Source organism: Octopus sinensis, linkage group LG4 (assembly GCF_006345805.1).
Source record: "Octopus sinensis linkage group LG4, ASM634580v1, whole genome shotgun sequence".
Classification (NCBI taxonomy): Eukaryota; Metazoa; Mollusca; class Cephalopoda; order Octopoda; family Octopodidae; genus Octopus; species Octopus sinensis.
The window spans coordinates 74,309,352-74,329,388 of NC_043000.1; the positions used below are offsets into that span (position 1 = coordinate 74,309,352).

At 34.6% G+C, this 20,037-nt stretch overlaps 1 protein-coding gene across 4 annotated transcripts in view; it reads left to right on the plus strand.

Annotated features, from left to right (window-relative positions):
- Positions 1 to 20,037, plus strand: part of LOC115210632 (condensin-2 complex subunit G2) — a 201,634-nt gene that overhangs the window by 141,004 nt on the left and 40,593 nt on the right. For all 4 annotated transcript variants that reach the window (XM_029779278.2, XM_036502154.1, XM_036502153.1 and 1 more), the window contains 6 exons: positions 188 to 265; positions 1,710 to 1,780; positions 4,699 to 4,876; positions 12,883 to 13,053; positions 13,239 to 13,355; positions 15,450 to 15,638. In XM_029779278.2, the coding sequence (XP_029635138.1) occupies positions 188 to 265; positions 1,710 to 1,780; positions 4,699 to 4,876; positions 12,883 to 13,053; positions 13,239 to 13,355; positions 15,450 to 15,638 (804 nt within the window). The remainder of the gene's footprint in view (positions 1 to 187; positions 266 to 1,709; positions 1,781 to 4,698; positions 4,877 to 12,882; positions 13,054 to 13,238; positions 13,356 to 15,449; positions 15,639 to 20,037) is intronic.

Consider the following 20,037-nt stretch of genomic DNA (forward strand, 5'->3'; position numbering starts at 1 on the left):
GTAATCATTACTGATCCTTAAAAATATAAATGTAGTTTGATAAAGGTGTATTCTGCTAGGCCAACTTATTCTTGATTACTTCATGAAAAGAGTTGATATTTTCAGAAAATACTCAATGGTTATAACATTTTTATCTTCAGTGTTTAATATTAGAAAATTTAAAATGTATTTGAATGTATTTTTATAGACTACCAACCATGTATTAAAAGAGAAGTTGGATAAAATATTTTCTAAAGCACTTTCTATAATGATGAGAGAATTTAAGGTAACTGCTTTTCCTATATAAATGTCAGATTTGCTAATTGTAATATTTGGCTGGCCAAAAAATTTACTTACTTTTTTCTACTGTATATGTGTACTTGTTACATACCTGACCTCATTCACTTTTTTACTTTGTGCATACATACTTATTAAATACCTGACATACTAATGAACTTGTGACAAAACAGGTTGCATTCTGTGTGCTTGAGATATCTCTGAAAATGGAGAACCAAAACAAACAATATCAACATAGCATGCTTTTATATTTTAAGAAATGCAAAGAAAGCAGTGGAAATATGCAGAAAGATAGATACTGTGTCTGGAGAGGAAGCTGCTATGAAACATGTGTCAGAAGTGGTTTTCAAGATTTCAATCAGGAAATTTTTCCATTCAAGATTCTCCTCACTCTGGCTGGCTAACTGAGATTAAAGGTGACAGAGTTATTGACTAAGAAGATTGCAGATATTCAAATCAATTGTTGAAAATCATCTGCATCAACTTAGTTACACCAGTAGGTTTGATGTTTGGGACCCACATCAATTGAATGAGAAGAACATGACTCAAAAAATATCTGTGATTTGGTGCTGATGCATGAAGAAAAGGATCCTATTTTGCAGAGAATAGTGACAGGAGACAAAAAAATGGATCATCTATGACAATGTGAAGTGTAAAGCAGGACTTCACCCAAACAAGGTTCTGCTTTCACTTTGGCAGGATTAGGAGAATGTCTTTTACAAGCTTCTTCCCATGAACAGAATTATCAGTTTAAGCAATCCACCAAAAGCATCTACAACTTGCTAATAATAAGGGTATTGTCTTTCATCACAACAATGCCAAACTGCACTCTTCTTTGCAGATGCAGCTGATGCTACTGAGGCTTGGCTAAGAAGTTTCATCTCTGAAATATTTGCTCAACTTTGTGCCTTCAGGTATCTACCTGTGGCAGACTCTTCAAAATTCATTGAATGGACAGACATACAGCTCTGAAGAGGGTCTTGTTTGTAAAATTTTGTTTGTAGAAGTTCTTTGCCAGTCATGACAGGAAATTTTTTGAGCAGAAGATCCACCTCCAAGAAGGCAGAAAATACTGAAACTAAACAGCAATTATATCATTGATTGAATAAATAACTTTAACTCTTTAGTATTTAAACTGGGCGTATCAGGCCCAAATATTCTAGCTGTTTTATGTCCTCATTGGCCAGATTCAACCTCTCACACCTATCCTACATATTGTCATTCTAAAAATAAACAATCACATCATCAAAATTTCAAAGCTACAAGATAATGCGTGATTAATTCAAAAGAATGTGAATCAATAATCATTGCATTTGTCTGAGTAATCCCATAAAAAAAAAAAGCAAGCAAACTTTTTGGCCAACACTGTATTAAATTATAGGCTACCCTGAATCTCATAAAACCAATGTAGTTTTCTGTATTGTATTTTGTAGGATTCTCAGCTGAGGTCAGCATTAATCATAATTGCAGGGAAACTGCCTCCTAAATTAGTACCATATCTCAGGTAATTTAATCTTTTTGCTCATAATTTCTCTAATTTTATATCTTTTGTTATCCAGTCAATGACAAATGACCAAGACCTTTGGCAATATTCCATGCTTGAGAAGAAAACCCATCAAGCCAAGTGAAATCGTAGTTGTGGTAGATACTGTTGTCATGCTACTGGCACCCTTGTTGGTGGCACATAAAAGAGCCCATTACACTCTTGGAGTAGTTGATATTAGGAAGGGCACCCAACCATAGGAACCATGCCAAATCAGACTGGAGTCTGGTGCATCCCCTTAGCTTGCCAGCCCTGGTCAAATTGATGATGATGATGTGATTCTTCTTCACATTGCCTCTTTTATTGAATTTTTTTCCTGGTATTTATATAACAGGATAAGCTGAATAAAGTTACGTTTCACTTGAATTTATGATATGCAGCAATTGACATAATTAACAAATTACGACCACATTATTACTTTTTCATTAATTCTTAAATCCTCTCTCTTTCCAACAACCCTACCTCTCTGAATACAGGATATGTACCACACTGCATCTACAACAAGGCTATATTATGAGCTACCTTGCATCTACAAGGGGTATGATACAGATCTCAGTTGACTTCAACTGACTTCCACTCCTGGCATCTCTCCTGAAACTTTATATTTACTTATTTCAATCATGTCAAACCTTTAATTATTTACATTTAAAAACAACTGGTGAAATTCACCCATCTGCATAAAAACCACCTTCACAATGTTAATACTCACTACATTCTGTTACCAACTTCCATTCAAATTCATGCAGCCGCTATATTTTTATTCTGAATTAACTACATTTTCATTAAATTTTGTAGCTTTTCAAGGAATTTGGAGAAAACTTCAGGCTTTTAGGGACTTACTAACCAAATTTGGTTCACTATTTCCTTTTTGTGATTTCTTAGTTGAATGTCTGTTACTGGGACAGTTAGGTTCTCCACAAGTTTGTAAAGGCATTTGGTTTTTCTGATGTTAACCTTTAAGCTGAACTGTTCTGCAGCTCTGGCAAAGCTATCTACCAGTTTCTGTACATCTTCAGTGGTGCTGTGGGCAACCAGTGCAATATCATCAGTGAACAGCATCTCTTGCACTAGGGCCTTCATAGTGTGCTTCTTGGCTTTATACTGAGTATACCATGTCTGGATATAAATCCCCCTCCAATTTCCTCAAAGGTATCTTCCAACATTGCTGTGAGATAAGGGGAGATTACTGCTTGAACATGTACAACTTGTTTAACTCCATTTTGTCAATACAAACTCACTTGAAGTATTACTATCTCATATTACAAATGCCTGCATTCCTTCATGCAGGGACCTATCTAAGTTGATATACCTTTGAGGAATCCATGTTTCTTAAGAACCACCCAAAGTCCATTACAGGATACTGTAATAAAAGCCTTTGTGAAGTTTATGAAAACATCACTATTAGACATGAAAGGCTGACCCAGTGCAAGCATTCAAATATCTAGGTAGCACCATCTCAGATAATGCACAACTGGGCCAGGAAATCACATACAGTATGAGCAGAGCTAGTATGTCCTTTGGCAAGCACCAGGAGAGACGGTGGAAGAATAGGCATGTTTCTATGCACGTCAAATGTATGGTATACCAAGCTATAGTGCTGTAAGAATTAACACTTCCTTCTCCAAGCCTAGATTCAAAACCGAATCCAAGAATTCTCGGTCGTCCAAACCACGACGATCAACAGGCACGAAAAAAGGTTTTCTTTGTCCTGTCAAAAATTGATTGATCACCTCCCTTCGACCGCATCATTTCAGGCGAAGTTCAACTAGATAGCCGCTGACCTATTTTGGTACAAACTCTGCTGCAGTATGTCTGTCTTTCTAACTGCCACAAATATTATAAAACCGTGGTGAAACAAGAGAGGCGGGCAGACAGACGAGATAGATCTATCTATGACCCAAGGTTTTGGCAGACCGCAGGGACAGAGAGAAATGTTCGAAGTGCCGATACACTACTGTTTCAAATGATCAACACGCACACACACAAACATATTCATTCCTAATATGACTTCCACGAATGTACTCTGTATTTCTAGCAACTCGTAGCAGTTGCCTACATTTTGTATGTAGTGTACCTCTAACGAATCAAGTCCTGTAAATAAATTCTTTTCAATTATGGATCAGTTTTCATATTTGTTTACATACACATTCCATTTGCATCAATGTTCATTGATACACATATAACCACTACAGTGCTTTCTTCCCTGCTGTATGGAGCTGAAACCTTGGCAGTCTACAAAGCTGAAGTAGACATGCATATATAATGAGACAGCTATGACAAATTATGAATATCACTCTGTTTGACAAGATAAGGAATAAAGAGATGCTACAGTGTGCTGGTCTGCCTCCTATGTTGGAAATCTTAATTCATAGAAATTTATGTAATTTGGGTTATGTTCACAGGAATGACAACAACCCCAGAGAAATCCTTTACTGCCAACTATGCAAGGGGAAAAGAAACCATGGAAGACTTAGGCTGAAATTCAAAGATAATGCAAAAAGGAATATGAAGTGGAAAGGAATTGATGATAATAAATGGCAAACCCAAGTGATAACCTGGCCAGTATGGAGAAAGCTTAACAAGTTATGCCAAATTCATGAACAATTATAGTCATGATGACTGACTACAGATAATATTAATGACCTCAAAAATATTATTTTCCAATCATAGATCATGCCTTAGTATTAAACACATTTGCAAAATTAAAGAATGATATCTGAAATCTGCTTTACATTTAAAAAAGTTTTACTGTACAAAAGTTAATATTGGTTTCACTTTTTCTTTTTCTAGTATGATGAATTAAGTTTTTAATTAAAAAAAAAAAGTTAATCCTGTTTCTTGAATTAAAATAACTTTTATTTTTCTCTGTTTTCTTGCAGCCACCAGTGTCTCTCTAAACTACAGAAATTAAGTGATACAGATTCCGTAAAGGAAGACTTTTCAGCATTAATTCAGACGACTTGTTCTTGGGGACAGATGAAAGGTTTACTTGACTTAATTCAAGAGTGGCTGACAGATGGCATGAAAACAAAATTAAATTCCTCCTTAAATTCTAAAGTAAGCTTTAATGATTTAAATATGTTTTTTATTTTTATTTGTTATTATTGTGGAGAGATTCTAATCTTCAAGTTATGAAAAGTTTCTCCCTTTACACAAACACCATATGTATTGTTATTGTGTATATGTGTAAAAGTGAATGGAAGTATTAGAGGAGGCTGAAATGTAATACTGTACTTAGGGCACAGTGAGTTCAAGGGAGGGACAGTTGAATTTAGTGGCTTTTTAAGAGCGGGTAATTCTGTTTCAGTTGTATATAATCTTTCTTTAATTAAAAAAACAATGAAAAAAATGTGTCAGCCTTAGTAGGCCAGTGTCTTCTCAGATCAATGTACCTATTTCTGCTTAATAGACATTATCTTTCAATTCCAGTTCAGACAATGAACAATGTTTGTCATCAGTTTGATTTAGATGAATTACCTCACTGCCAAAAAGGAATGACTCATGGATTTATAGAAAAAGTACATTACTAGAATAAATGTGTACTAATTTGCTTATTTACAATTTCTTAATACGCAACCTCAGCATAAAAATTGAAAAATATTATATGTATAGACACACATTGAAAGACAGAGAGAGAAACACACATACTTGTAACTTAGAGCAAACTCTTTAGTAGGAGAGAGCATAAAAAAAAAAGCTCAAACAAATGTGTAAACAACTACCACAAATTACCTTGACTATTCAAAATGGGGGTGCAATATGTCACATCTGGCTTCGATAGTCTACAAAATAATTTTCATTGCACAATAGGCGCAGGAGTGGCTGTGTGGTAAGTAGCTTGCTAACCAACCACACGGTTGCGGGTTCAGTCCCACTGCGTGGCATCTTGGGCAAGTGTCTTCTGCTATAGCCCCGGGCCGACCAATGCCTTGTGAGTGGATTTGGTAGACGGAAACTGAAAGAAGCCTGTCGTATATATGTATATATATGTATATGTGTGTGTGTTTGTGTGTTTGTGTTTGTCCCCCTAGCATTGCTTGACAACCGATGCTGGTGTGTTTAGGTCCCCGTCACTTAGCGGTTCGGCAAAAAGAGACCGATAGAATAAGTACTAAAAGGTGGTGCTCCAGCATGGCCGCAGTCAAAATGACTGAAACAAGTAAAAGAGTAAAAGAGTAAAAGAATATAATTTTTTATTGGTAAAATTTGACCAATATTTCTCAAAGCAAAGTGAAATTTACAAGAATGTCTAAGTTTACCTAGTCGTTCTCCATACATTAAAACAGCAAGAGGGAATAAACAACATTCTTAGTACAACAATTCCACGGTAAGTCTGGGCTTAAGTTAGTGCATTTTTTTTTGTAGAGATATGTTTACTTAGTAATTAGTTAGTCCATTTCTTGAAATTTTTGCTCAAACTCGATGTTTAAAGCCTTGGATTTGTATTCTGTTTGACCTATTGCTGTGCATGAATACATCAGTTTGGTAAGTAGGGTCAGTTTGCTACCCTCTTTACTCACTTTACACTTTCTTGCCATTTTGGGGCCAGATTCAGCAATGAGCATATTGAATTTGTGAGAATATTTTTTTTCATTATGATGTAAAAATCTTGAAGAAAATATGTTCTTTTAAGTGAAAATTAATGATAAAATTTTCACTACATGAGAAGAAAGTTCACACCCAGAACTTTGAAATGATATATAATTTTCTATGGAAAAATTTATTTTGACAAGAAAATAATGAAGCACAAAGTCTGTTTTTGTGTGTTCAGATTGTACTTGTTGTCATTGTACGGTGCTCTGTAGTGATACCTACTTTATAATCCTTTTGAAAATCAAAAGCCTATAATGATAAAGCAGAAGATACTTAAAAATGAGCTTGTTTGCTCAAATGCTTATGTCAGATTATTGTAAAATTGCTGTCAGACATTTTGTTTATGATGTCATTACTACCAAAGTGAAGTTAATGCAAAAACACATGGCAACAAACTCATGTACATACACATTACATTACATTTACAAACTAACGATTAACTGAAAGCTATAGTGCAATATCATACAATGGGATTAAAACTTGAAACCACTGTTGCAAATCCAACTTATTAACCACAGAGCTATGTCTGCACTTAATTCATGTATATCATTGTCATTTTACATGTACTTTACTTGCTCTTCTTAATCAAGGTTACTAACTTCCATAATGGGTTGCACTTGTGCTTACTAGTTTTCACAGGATTTTTACATCTGGGTGGTCTTCTTAACAACAACCACTTTAGAGGCTGTAAATCTAGGAAGACATGGGACAAAGTGGTGAGAAAGGATCTTCAGACATTGGGCCTCACAGAAATGACTCAGGGCTGAGACTTCTGGCAGTTTGTTGTGCTTGAGAAGACATGTCAAACTAAGTAAAACTGTGGCCAGTATTTTGCATTGGAGGTTGATGCTGTTTTTCTCTGTTAATGTATGGAGCATTACATCTATGCTCCTTTTCATCTTCCCAAACTTTACTCCAGAATTCAAGTATTTCTTGCTCAGAGGGAACACCTCTTTTGATTGTGCTCTTTCCACTGTGACTATAGAATTTCTTTGAATTATTTTTTATCATGTTATTATCTTTGAAGAACCTGGATTGTTTCTTTCAGCTTATTATTTGGCATGCTAGACAAAATGTTTAGCAGCATTTCGTCTGTCTTCACTTTCTGAGTTCATTTTCTACCAAGGTTGACTTTGCTTTCCATCCTTTTGGGGTTGATAAAATACATACCAGATGAGCACTGTGCCAAAAGTTGAAACCATTATTATTATTATTATTATTATTATTATTATTAATTATTATTATTATTATTATTATTATTATTATTATTATTATTATTATTATTGGTTTTTCTTCTTCTTTCAAATTTGCTTCCATTTCTTGCCGAGTGTCTTCCCGACCCCTAGGGCAAAGAAACTCATAGTATACATTGGTAAGCCATTAAACTAAACTCACTAGTTCGTTTTTTTTTTTTTGATAGAAATAAAGTTAAATTAAAATACATGGGTAGTAATAGTTCTCACATCGACAATGCTCTTCTCAATACATGTGATGTACCAGTTAAGACAATCTTTTGCACTTCTTGCAGGGATGGTAAGCCAGGGATCATTCTCATATAATTTTCGGTTCCCTTCTTGATCATTCCTAGTGCTCCTATGATCACTGATATTGTAACCGCCTTGAGATGCCACATTTTCTCAATTTCAATGAGCAGGCCTTTATATTTTCTGAGCTTGTCAAATTCTTTCGCCGAGATATTATGATCACAGGGGATGCTCATGTCGATCAATAAGCAAACTTTATTGTTTTGGTCTTTCACAACAATATCCGGTTTATTGGCTTTGATGGTTTGGTCTGTATGTACTGGAAAGTCCCACAGAATCATTACATTTTCTCCTTCAGTTACAGCTTCAGGGTGGTGATTATACCACTTGTCGGCAGTTTTGATATTGTAATGCCGACTTATTAGCCAGTGTAGATATTGGCCAACTCTGTCATGTCTTAATTTATACTCCACTGGTGCTAAGACTTTCCATCCAGAGATTAGGTGGTCCACTGTTTCAATCATGTCGTTGCAGAATCAGCATTTTTGGTCTGCTCCATTTTTCATCACATTGGCCTGGTAGTTCCGGGTTAATAGGCTTTGATCTTGAGCAGCCAGGATGAAACCATCGCTCTCTGCTTTTAGCCCTGAGCTCCATAGCCACTGATGGGTTTGCTTCTGGTCAACATCAGCTTGTTTGCTACGGGCCACATATTTGCCGTGCAGAGGTTTCTCTTCCCACCTATCAGCCTATTGCTCGTGCGCTTTTTTCGTTGCCATTATTTTCACCTTCTTTGCAACAATAGTTGCCGTACTTCCCTCGGGTTGTTCAGTTTGGGTATCCTGCACGAGATCAATAGCAAATTTTTTGCTTTCCTTTATGATAGAATGAAGCTTCTTTCGTCTCTCATGATTTTCCACGAGCTTTAGCATCTAGTCATTCGTTATTTCAAGATATTTGGCCAGTCCAATTGTGGTTGTTTTGTAAGCTAGTTCAAATTGGATCAGGCCTCGACCTCCTTGGCCTCTGGGGAGGTAAAGGCGATCTACGTCTGCCTTTCCTATCTATTTTCTTTACTTCACTCATATTCCAGTTCAACACATTGTAGCTATAAGTAACAACTGGAACTGCTAAGGAATTTATAGCTAACACCTTGTTACGTGCATTTAGTTAAGATTTCAGGACTGCTCGAACTCTCCTATAACATTCCTTCCTGATCTTCTCTTTCATGCTTGCATGCTGAATACCAGAGCCTTCATTTATCCCTAAACATTTGTAGGTTTGTTCTTGCTCAAGCTCTCTTATGACTGTGTCAACATCTAACACGACTGAACATTATTATTATTATTATTATTATTATTATTATTATTGTTATTGTTATTATTATTATTATTATTAAAAAAGTGAGAGAGCAGTGCATGTGACAACCCATCATGACTACCCGTCTGATAAGGCACATGCTTCACAACCATATGTGCGCAACAAGGTGGTCTCATATCAAATTAAACAGCACATGACCTAGCAAGTGGAGCCTAGTTAGAATTTTTCTTCAGACTTAGTAGCCCATCCTGCTCAAAAGGTTCCTGAATAAGGGTTGTTTAAGGATGTTGAATGAAACACCCATGTTTCCAGATGTGAATTATCCAAACTCCAAAGAATTCCTCTCAACACACAGCTATGATGCTCCCCCACTACTTCTGCTCATGATCAGATATGCACATTTCAGCTACTAAGGGATATGCTCAACTGGTTAAGGTCAAACAACATTATGTTTAGTGGCAATTCATCTATCTTTGCATTCTGAGTTTAAATTCTCTTGAGGTCAACTTTGCTTGTCTTCCTTTTGGGGTTGAAGAATCAAGTATTAGCTAAGCACTGGGGTTGATGTAATCAACTATATCTTCCCAGCATTTCAGGCCCTGTTCCTGCTGTAGAAAGGATTATTATTATTTATGGTTTCCTTTCATTATAACTTTATTTCAGCTGCCTTAATACTGGGCATCATCCAGTGGCCAAGAGTAGCAAGGGCGTTTTTGTTTTGCTATGCATGCTAAAATTATCACATTTATTCCATTTTAGATGGAGAGTGCTTTCTATAGTATATGGGCTGTACCCTTCAAGGTTATCTTTTGTAGTTCATGGAGATTGGAGTTACCAAGGTGTTGCTTAATATACTTCTCAGCTCTCTTCTTTATTATTCCCAATACACCAATTACTAATGGTATTACTGTAGTACTAAGCTTCCACATGTTTTTAATTTCAATTTGCAGGTCTTTATAATGAGAAAGCTTTTCATATTCCTTTCTTGAGACATTTTGATCTTGTGGGACAAGATCTATTAACAGACAAGTTCCTCTGTTGTAGTCCTCAATCACAATGTCTGGTCGATTGGAGGCAGTTTTTTGTCTGTTTGTATTGGGAAGTTCCAAAGGATGGTGATGCCGTCACCATTTACTATGTCTTCTGGATGGTGCCTGTAATACTTATCATGGGATTTAATTATGTAGTATTTACAAGCATTCCAGTGGATGTACTGCCCTAGTCTGTCATGTCTTGAGGTACTCCTTTTCAGCGAGGACTGGGCAGCCAGAAACATGATCAATTGTCTCTGTGAATTTTTCACAAATTCTGCACGTGGGTCAGATCCATCTTTAAAGATGTTTGCATGGTAGTTCTTCTTCCTCCTCATCATCATCATCGTCATCATTTACTGGTTCCTGCTGTTGTTCCTTCCTTATAGAGCTGAGATCCAATCCTGTTCATTCATCAAAGTGTGTGTTGTTACTATTTAAGGAGAGCACATTTCTGAGTTTGTGGGCTGTTCCCAGGATGCTGATTTTTTGAGCTCATTGTTGCTATTACTAGGCAATTCATTGGTGAATTTGTTCAGTCCTTTTTTCATGAGCTCTTGAGCACTGATGATGTTTGGTTACATCCAGTTTATTTCTCTTGTTAAGTTTTTGTGCTTTTATAATTTTTCTGTAACTTTTGAGGATGCTATTCTCTGGCATTTCCACATCTATTATTAGGAATTTCTTTCCCTTCTTATTGGTGGTTACTTCAATGCACAATATATGTTGCTGGCGATGTAATACAAGTGCCAGCTATCCACAACCAGTGGACAGGGATGGCACTTTCAATTGCCAACCACTTCTCTAAGTATTTTAGCAGTTCCTAGGAGTGTTTTCTTTAATACTCCACTCTTATGTTGTCCCCAATTCTTTTTAATAGTTTTTAACTCTTGTGCTCACAGTATCAAGCATCCCATCTACAACTGGGACCACCAAAAAATTTTTCATTGCCCACAAATATTTTATCTCCCCTGCTTTTAACATATTTTACTGATTTCGTTGATCTAAAAAGTGTAAATAAAAATATTAGCACATACATGCACATTTACTCATGGACACATACACACATGTATATGTGTGCACATCCATAGGTGTCTATAAATATGTATGTCTGTGTATGAGTGTGTGTGTATATATATATATATATATATATAAAACATGTAATGTGTTTGGAATGGTATAACAATGCAGAGTGGACTATAATAATTGTTAGAAATAATTTAATTATTCATAGTTTAATATTTTGGAATATAAAATTCCTTTTTCAGAGATTGCTAGGAAGTAATGCAGTCGCTGTTGTAGTCGGTTTTCTTATTCCTCTAACGGTTGCTGAAATCTGTCGGAAGTGTTCCTGTAATGGCCTCATGAAGTTCTTTGTGGAATTCCTCATGACAAGTGTGTGAGGGTAGTCATGTCTTGAGCTCATGTGTGTTGGCATATTTGTAGCGCCGTTTCCAAGTTATGTATTGTATGTGCATATGTGCATTTCTTTTTTTAATATAATGTTTTGTTATATGAGCATGTTATCATCATGTATGCAGGGTGTCGATGTTGTTAAATAAGATAGTGAATGTTAATTTCCAACCTGTTGTTAATTTGGGGCCCTTGTCTGTCTATGAAGATAGCATCCTTAATTCTTAATTTTCCTACATTTCTGTCATTGGCCTCCCTTGTGACTGTTATGTTTTTGTTGATGTTCTGGCATCTGTCTAAGTGTTTTCTGAAGGAGGCTAGTGTGTTTAGATGTTCTTTGATGCGAATGTGTAATGGCCTTGTTGTGTGCTGCCCACATAGAAATTGTTGCAGCTGTTACATTGGATTTCATATACATGTACCCATTGACATAAATCTGTGTCATGGAAGGGGCAGTTAGCTAGTGTGCACTGATTGCTGTCCCTTGATTGTTTCTTTGTTAGGTGTCTGCTCAGTGAGGGGCCAGATTGGGCTTCTTGTATGTCTAATCCTTCTCTTTTTATGGCTCTTCAGATGGCTGTAGTTTTCCTCGCACTAAAATGGGGTATTTTAAGGAAGCATGTATTGCTGGGTTTTCTGTGTGTTTGGTGTGTTTGTTGTCTCAGGTACTTAAGCCGATTCACAGTTGATATAGGGTACCTGTTGGTTTTCAATACCTCTAGGAAGCATGTGGTGTGGGTCACCTTGTCCTCTGTCCTGCTGCTCTTGTTTTGGATGCATGCAAGTTCATTTCTGGCATATCCTATTTTGTCACCCAGTGGAAGGTTGAATTATAGTGAAGAAACATATCTCTACAGTGGCACAAAAATGCACCCAATACACACTGTAAAGTGGTTGGTGTTAGGAAGGGTATCCAGCCATAGAAAACATGCCAAAGCTGATGCTAGAACTCAATGTAGTTCTTTGTTTTGCCTGTTCCTGTGAAATCATTCAACCCATGCCAGCATGGAAAATGGATGTTAAATGATCATTATATTTAGCATTATTAAACAGAAACAAGTTAATGATATATCCAACGTAGCACCATACAGGCAGTGTATGAGGAGATGGATGCAATCTTGTCTTTGAAGGTAAGAGCTATTGAAGTATGTGTTAAAACACTAGGTATACATTCAACTGGAAAAATTTTTGTCATTTTTTATTTGATTTGTTTTCTCTTCAGCAATCTAAAAGAAGTCAACAGGTACGATTTCGAGAAGAAGTAATTCCAAAACCTATGCTGGCTTTGAAATTCTTGCTATTTGTTATAGAGCAGCCAAATTGTCGTGCTCTTCTCCTCAATAAATACCAGTCAAATATCATTGGTATCCTGGAGCAACTCAAATTTGTACTGGTAAGTTATTTAATGTTTGAAGTTATGTTTGTAAATTTTGTAATTACAAAATTATTTTTGTAACACTTTAATGTATTTTCTATTAATTGATTGATTTGGTATAAGACCTCTTAGAATGTGTGATATTCATAAAACTATAATTTTTATTGAAAATAATTTTAATCAAATATATATTTTATTTCCAGAATTTATTAGAACAACGCCTGACTGTTGGCTTGAAAAGGTTGCAATATGCAGATGATACTTTCTTGCAAGCAGCATATTATCTTTATATTCGAATAAATCTCTTGCTTTATGTTGGGGTAATTATTTTTGTTTGATATCGTTAATAGAAGCAATATGCTTCCTTGTATTTCCTCATTGACATAGATCAAGTAGTGTAATTTTCTTTAAAAATGAGCCAAACTAAAAAAACTTTTGAGAACAGTTATAAAATATTTGTCAGTTTGTCACTGAGAAATTTCTACAACAGCGAATGAATAAACTATTTTGTTATCAGGGTTTATAAGTGAATTTATAAAGAAGAGCTTGAGCTGAATTACTACTAGTCACTAGTACCTTAATAAATAAGTAGGAACCAGTAAATGAATTAAGGTAAGTGCAGTGAAACTGAATTTCAAGTAGACTTAAGAATACCAGCTTAAAGGGCAACAGGTAATTTTATTTCTTTATCTCCTGTTAACTCATTTTACAAGTTCATGATTTATTCACTGTATTAGAAGGGATTCAGGTTGCACTTTTCCACGTCATTTAAGGCAGCTTTTATGCTATAAAGCATTTGGTATTCTTCGTGTTTTTTTTTTTATTTCACTTTTTTATGTTATTAAACATAAGGTTAGACATTTTCTAGCATCCCTATTTAAACAAATGGATCACTATGCATCTGCAAGTTTGTTGTCTGAAAGTATACTTTGTTACATTATACTGCATTATATTCATGAAATCTTTTGTTCTGTCACATGCTTGACTATGTTTAACATTTATAGCTACATATACTTTATACCAAACTTGAACAATATTTTAGTATATCATTTATGTTTCTACAACCAAATATAATCTTAGGACTTAGATTTTGCCTAGTTGAAATATATTTCGATTAACTGATCAATGATTATTCAAGCATCTTATGGATAAGGCATGTGTGATTCAGAAGTTTGTTTCTTAACCATGTGGTTTTGGGTACTTCTCACTATATGGCTCCTTGGGTTAAGTGCCTTCTACTATAGTTTCAGGCCAACCAAAACCCTTTGAGTGACTTTTGTAGACATGTTCTCTGAAAATAGCATAGCTACAAGAAATAACATTGCTGTTGTCCTCTGTCAACTAGCTTTTTACTTTCAGCAGTGTGGAATAAGATACTCCTTACTTGAAAAACAGGTAAGAGTTAGGAAGGGCATGAAACTATAAAACAATGTCTCAACAATATATTCATCTAACTTGTGCTAGAATAAATGGATGTAAAATCAAGTGAATAAAATAAACAAAAAAAGGAATGGGTTTGAAATGGGATTCATAAGTTTTCAGGACAGTAAGAGCAAAAACTTGCTTTTATTTTTGAAATAATTATAATAACTCAAATGTAAAAAGTATACTATTTCTGTTCATGTATAAATTGTATTAAACAACCCTTAAAATGTAGGCTTTAAGTTATACACTTTGTTTTAGACAACCTAGTAATATTCCACAATGGTAGATTACAAGGGTTGTTTTTGCTCAACCTATAAAAAATTTTCATATGGGAAATACACCTGTTATTATCATATTTAATATATTTTTAAACCAAACAATTAAATATATTTTTAAACCATCAATTATCAAAATTATAAAAATCAGCAATAAGGACAATATTCCAGACATGTTGAGACTCGTCACTGAGTGTTTGCTACTTCAGTAGTTTTTTTAACAAGAATCCCATTTGACCAGTAGACTGGCACAGTTAACCACACTATTATAACTTCAGATCATAGTCTTGGTTGTTAAAATTTAAGCCAATTCTTCTCAAATAATGGCAAAAATTATTGGTTATCTATTATAATATGCATAAATATGTTTGGCAGCTACAGTGTAAACTCTTGTAAATATCATGTAGATGTTGGTTATTTTATAAGAATTAACATGGTATCAAGTAAAGTTTTACTATTTACTTGAAATGCGTTTCCCAATTTACTTACAGTTTGTGTAAAACTGTAATAAAATTAGCAATATTTGAATATATTGCACTGTTGATACTATCTTTAATTTGTAAACTTTCTCTTCTCAAAACTACATGATGTTAAGGTATAGATGTTATACTTGGTGTTTAAGATAACCTGATTTGGAAACAATACTTTTAAGGTTCAGATTATATGCCAACATATATGGTAAATAGCTGAAATATTTTAAAATTTCAATTTTAGGTTCACTCTGAAAATGATGAAGGAATTGTTGTCAGTTTGGAAGAAATAATGAAGCAGTTTTGTACATGGGCACAAAATATAATTGTACCTGTCTTCAATAATCAAAATTCAAGTGAAAAAGCAATCAGAAAAAGACATTCCTCAGATAGCAAAGAAAATAGCATTACATTCTCTTGTAATTTACTTGAGGTAAGAAAATAGCATTTTAGTATTTTTAACAGACAAAAAATAATTTTATTCAAATAATATTTGTCTTACCTCTTGTTTTGAGTTTATAATGTATTTTAGAAAATAATATTGTCTACTGAAATTATTAATATAATTAGTAATAATTGCACTTTTCAGCTATTTGGGGATACCAGTGATATGTCTATTTCAGCCTTGAATTCATTATTTAGATAATGCAGGATTTTGATGTTTCTACACTCGTCTGAAAGTTCATCAAGGTTTGTTTGTATACAGCAAAATATCATAACAATAGGACTGGATTTATACTTTTAGGAGGCTTGGGGCACTTCAAGCTTGGTAGGTCCCTTATTAAAATTCATAACAAATCACCAAATTTACATCTCAAAACCCATCTCTTGCATGTAACTGCAATTGACTAGCTTGCACAAAGTTTAAATACATCTGCTGAAAGGAAAAATCTTATCTAAACAACAAATGCTGCAATTAATAAAGAGTAAGTTGTCAGAAAATGCTAAAAAAAATGTTCTCGCCTGATTATGTTGCGAACTTGATAACAGAGTTTAAGCATAAACCAGATGAAGGAGTTACCTTCAAGGCTTACTATAGAAGATATGAACAAATCTTCAGTAAAGAGTGCAAAGATATCAAAATGCATTTAATCTTAAGAAAACTGGCAGCAGGAGAACATGAGTGTTACAGCAATTACATACTCCTGGGAAAACCTGACATAAACTTGAAAGATACAGTAGACATATTGTGTAAAATAGTTGTTCAATACATGTTGGAAATGTTTGAACCTAGAAAAAGACAATTAGGCAGATTACATCACATATGCTGGTAAAGTTAACAGGGAATGTGAAAAGTTCAAGCTGGACGAATTAACGTCAGATATGTTCAAGTGCCTAGTATTTACTCAGGGACTAACTGCAGAGACAAATACAGAAGTAAGAACAAGAATTCTCGTTAAGCTGGAACAAAACCAAGCTGTAACCCTACAACAAGTGTCAGAAGAGTGTGAAAGAATAGTAAATTTAAGACATGACAGAGAAGATTGCTCCCAAGGGAAACAAGTGTGAAATAGGCAGAATAGAAATCAGTATGAACAGGATAAAAATCCAAAGACAAACCCATGTTTTGCATGTGGAAGTCTACACTTGAGAAAAACTACCCATTTAAGAAGGTGGAATGTTTTTGATGTGGAAAAATTGAACATTTAGAAGCGCACTGTAAAACCAAGATGACAAAACTTTGGAACAAGAAAAAAGAATAAACAAGATATCGTTGAAAGAAAATAGTAATGTAATGAAGAGGAAATTTGTAAATGTCAAATTTGAAGAGAAAAGAGTAAAAATGCAGTTAGACACTGGAAGTGATATTATCATTGTAAATGAAGAAACTTGGAAGTATGTCGGTAAGCTGGAACTATTTAAATTGTGGAATATGCCCATAAGTGTTTTGTGTAGAAATATAGTCGGTTCAGTCAAAGGTTCAAATGAAGCTGAGGGACTGAAACAATAAATAAAACATTTATTTCCAGATGTTTGCCCAGAGGAACTGAGTTGCTGCATGAAAACAGGCAAATATTGCAGTAAAACAAGGTGCAACATCTGTATTTAAGCCAAAACACAATGTACCATTCATGGCAAAATTACCCATGATAAAATGTGAACCTTGGCTAAAAGTAGATGATCTGTGGACAAGACTACACATCGATTTTACTGGTCCTTTAAATGGTTCATACTACTTGGTGGTAGTTGATAGTTTCTCTAAATGGCCAGAAATTTGTAAGTGTAAAAAAAACCAACTTCCTTAACTGCAACAAACATTTTATACAAGCTGTTAGCAAGTTTTGGCATCCCAGACAAGACAGTGTCTGACAATGGAATGCAGTTGGTGTCTTGAATTTAAAAAGTTCTGTAAAATGTTTGTGGTGGAACATGTAATTATGGTGCCATACCATCCCAGATCTAATGGACAAGCAGAACACTTTGTCAATAGAGCACCAAGAAAGTCGAATAAGGAGGTTACGGATGAGGTAGCTCTACAACAATTCTTAAGAGTATACTTATGGGGATAATAGTAATAATGGTACACTCCTCCCATAGGATTAGTGGTGTGTGCTAGTCACTATAAATAGGTCAGTATAGGGAGATAGTATGAAGTAGACAGTCATAGATTGGTCGTGTTTTTACTGGGCTAACAACTATACTTATTTCTTTACTGCCCACAAGAGGCTACACACAGAGGGAACAAACAAGGACAGACAAACGGATTAAGTCGATTATATTGACCCCAGTGTGTCGAAAGGATGAAAGGTAAAGTCAACCTCGGTGGAATTTGAACTCAGAACGTAGCGGCAGACAAAATACCGCTAAGCATTTCGCTTGGTGTGCTAACGTTTCTGCCACCTCGCCACCTTGGTATAGCAGTATAGTCTAATAACTATACTGCTATACCAAAGTAGGCATTATAACAATCCGATGACTTTATTCATATTAGCTGAAGCTATAGTAGAATTAGAAAAGGAATTCCTGATGTGAAAGCAAAACTTGGAATGAAAGGTCCTTAAATAATATAGCAAAGACTGAAATCCTAGTAGGTAGGAAAGCAAACAAACCACTAACCCCTTGAGGAAAATGGCCCTGCTAAGATATTGGTCAAATCAGACAGAGAGCAGTGCCTGATATTTCTCAATCATCACACTCCAGTGTAGAAAAAAAATAACTTTTGAGGCAAACAGTGGTCACATTTGAGAGTGATCAGTGGAGTACTAAACTGTAGTTATGCCTATATATGTGTGTGTACATATGTAACACACACACACAATAAACAGCCTGATCCAACCAAAGTAGAGGTACTGTATGGGCAATTTGTCAGTAGAAAAAATGGACCAGAGAGGTGTACCATTATTACTATTATCCCTAAAACAGCCTTTCAGAATTTTAAATACCTTCTCACACACAAATGTTTTTGTCTCTTGCTTTTTTTTATTTCATTTTTAATCTCAGAACTCTACATAGAAGGATAGAGAAAAATTTACAACCCTGAAAATAAATTTATTTTCAATTTTTTGTTCCCTCACCCTCCAGGCTTTCAGAATACCCACCTCACCCCCATACCAGCATATTAGATAGTTTTGAAATTAATTACTTATTTCCTCACCTGGATGCAAATAAGATGGCAAATCACTGAAAAAAATATTTTTCCAAAATTTCTAGTTTTATAAATCACAACCTCACTCAGCTATTGAATAACAATATTCATTGTCCATGCATAAAGTACCTATTGAATTCATAGATGAAGTAAAAGAGGTCTCATTGTGGTTGTTTAATATACAAGAAATAACAGCCAAAGGTCTGAAAAATAACTTTTTCCAAAATTACCATTTTTATATCATCTCCCCCTCTGCCTTTTGGAGTAATCACACCCACCCCACAGAAATTTGGAGTACATTAGCACACTTGTCCCCATTTGCTCCAACCAGTCTAACCGAAAATATGAGAAAACAATAAAGTTTGCATTTGTATAATTCTTGTTTCTTCTCTAAAAACGAAAATGAAAACACTATTTAAGCCTTCAGGTCAAAACATTGTTTTTTCTTAATAATCTGCACAGATTTTTATAGATTTGCAACTTGCTCTTGACTAAAAACATCTACTAATACTTGGCTCATTTCTTAGACTTCAATTATAAATCAGGATACATTATAGTACTATTTCTCAGAGAGGGAAAAGCTAACTCCAGTGTATTGTTGGGAGTGAAAAGGAAATGAATTAATACAAGATCATTTAAAATATTTAAAACTCACTTATTCTATACCATGTCAATAAAGAGATTCACAGGGTAATTAAGGTGTTTGTCAAGAATGTAAATGTGATTAGATCCCTTCTACCTCCAAACAGTTGAAATATATTTGCTGTATAGTGCGTTCTGGCTAGCATCATTTAATTGCTGCCTTATTGACATTTCCCTCTTTTGTTTTGAGTTTCTCAGGGGCATTTTTATATAATTTACTTTTTGTTAATTTATAAAATTTACATTTTTACAATAGTTTAAAATTTTTGGAAAAAATTTTTTTTCTTTTAATCTTTTATACTTTTTGAGTTTTGGCTGTAAAATGAGTAGACTGATGTTGGGGAAAATGTAGGCTCGGAAAGAAGTAATATTTGTAATTAACCTGATCTAGAAATATACAGGACAAGAGGGAGTGGAAGCTTAAAAATATTGCTGCTTAAATTAGAATTGAAATAAAAAAGTTTTTAGTTTCATTCAAATGTAAAAGTATAACACCCTTTTTAGATTCTAACTCCTATCCTCCTATGATGAAATTTGGAATTTATATTTATGAAATAAAATCTGGTGGATGAAGAAGTATTTATATATGTTAAAGTTATAGTCT